This window comes from Rhagoletis pomonella, unplaced genomic scaffold (genome assembly GCF_013731165.1).
Source record: "Rhagoletis pomonella isolate Grant_MI unplaced genomic scaffold, Rhpom_1.0 Rhpom_scaffold_02031, whole genome shotgun sequence".
NCBI lineage: Eukaryota > Metazoa > Arthropoda > Insecta > Diptera > Tephritidae > Rhagoletis > Rhagoletis pomonella.
In genome coordinates, this window is record NW_023460585.1 from 32,674 (window position 1) to 34,706 (window position 2,033).

The 2,033-nt window shown below is 35.2% G+C and overlaps 1 protein-coding gene across 1 annotated transcript; it reads right to left on the bottom strand.

Moving 5' to 3' along the window:
• Positions 1-237: 237 nt before the first annotated feature.
• On the bottom strand, positions 238-1,275 carry LOC118752997 (putative nuclease HARBI1). Its single transcript, XM_036487846.1, has 3 exons — positions 1,073-1,275; positions 867-1,011; positions 238-807 (listed from the first exon to the last, which is right to left on the bottom strand). The coding sequence occupies exons 1-3, from the start codon at positions 1,076-1,078 to the stop codon at positions 587-589; spliced, it is 372 nt and encodes a 123-aa protein (XP_036343739.1). The 5' UTR covers positions 1,079-1,275; the 3' UTR covers positions 238-586.
• Between the last annotated feature and the right edge of the window lie 758 nt (positions 1,276-2,033).

Here is a 2,033-nt window from a genome sequence, read left to right on the forward strand (position 1 = left end):
TAGGAAGCGCACCTTCCAAGAGACAGTGGCTGAATCTGCCAAAGTCCAAGCAGAAGCCGCTAAAGTGCAGGCTGAGACTGCAAAAAAAATGGCAGAGCCATCAATGCTGCAGGTGGATGCCACAAACAAATTAACTGCTGCAGTGGAACGCCAATCTGCAATTTTTTAAAAATTTTTGGAGTACTTCCGGATTTAATTTTCATACCACTATTGTGAGAGTATTGAAGTGATATCTTGTTTTTTTTTTGTGTAAATATTTTTTAGATTTAAGTGTGAATTGATATTTTGTTGCATTTACTTAGTTTATATGTAGATTTAGGATTTAAGACTGAAAAGATATTTTGTTGAATTTTTATGTAAATATTTTATTAATTTTAAGGCAATGGAATTTTGCTGGTGTACCTGAAATCTAGACACACATACTTTATAATAAAACTGCGTTTATAACAAACTCTCTGCTATTCTCATTCTAATAAGGGCAGCTGTATTCGAAATGTTACTGTTTTCAAATTCTTCTTCGTAACTAACAAGATTCTCCATATCTGGGCTCTCCAATGGAATTTGATGTTTGAAAAATATGCAAACGTTATGAATAGCACAGCACACATTTACAATTTGTGTAACTTTTTCTGGTGAATAGTGTAGCCCTCTCGAGCCAATTATACATCGAAATCGGTTTTTCACCGAAACATCTCTCAATTACATTACGAGCTTTCGAGTGCTTTGTGTTGTAAATTCGTTGCATTTCATCGGCTGCGCTTCTGAATGGCGTCATCAAGTATGGCTGCAAGGGGTAACAAGAATCACCTACACAAATTTTCATTGTCAGTAATAGTTTTATAGCCTTTTTAAGTTTTAAAACTTACCGAGTAGCCATGTGTTGGTTTTTCCATTGTTAGAATCAGATTTTAGCTCCTGTTCTGCGTGACTCACATTCCAAACAAATGAATCATGATTCGCCCCTGGATGCCTAGCGTTAACAAATGTGATTACCATGTTGTGATCCCATATCTGTAAGGAAACTTAGTTTGTGTATATGTATACTTGTAAAGATACTAAATCATTAACCTACCGCCATTACATTAAAACTGTAAAAACCCTTGCGGTTGAGGTATAAATGGTGGTTGTTACTTCCGGGCGACTTAATACGAACGTGTGTTCCATCAACACAACCGATAACCCCAGGTATTCCGTATTTCTCAAAGAAATATTCTTTAACTGGAAAGAAATATATTTTAATTTACATGTTTTCAACAATTTTTATGAGCTTGAGGCCGTTTTTAGTGAAAACTTATTGCGGAAAAGCAACAATAATTTGAAAAAATGGTAGAAGTGATAGCTATTTCGGAAATCACCACATTTCCTCATCAGACTTCTTTCAGTAGGATTCGAACCGACGATCACCACTGACTCAGCCAGTTGCCTACGCACTGTGCTAAGTTTTCCTTGTTGATTATTGTTGCCTATTTCCAATATTTCACTTTGCTAAGCCAACTACAATCAAGCGCAGCTATTCCACTGCAATTCACTTGATCATGTGGTTGTTGGTTTTGTTGGTTTTTTTTTAATATTTCTATTATTAGAATGTTTAACTTTTAGGTGTGCTCGTCCTTAAATTATTTGGTTTTGTTATTTTATGGCCTTATAACAATTATGTTCAACAATTTTTATGAGCTTGAGGCTGTTTTTAGTGAAAACTTATTGTGGAAAAGCAACAATAATTTGAAAAAATGGTAGAAGTGATAGGTATTTCGGAAATCACCACATTTCCTCATCAGACTTCTTTCATTAGGATTCGAACCGACGATCACCACTGACTCAGCCAGTTGCCTACGCACTGTGTTAAGTTTGCCTTGCTGATTTTTGTTGCTTATTTCCACTATTTCACTTTGCTAAGCCAACTACAATCAAGCGCAGCTATTCCGCTGCAATTCACTTGATCATGTGGTTGTTGGTTTTTGTTAATATTTCTATTATTAGAATGTATAAGTTTTAGGTGTGCTCGTCCTTAACTTATTTGTTTTTGTTATTTT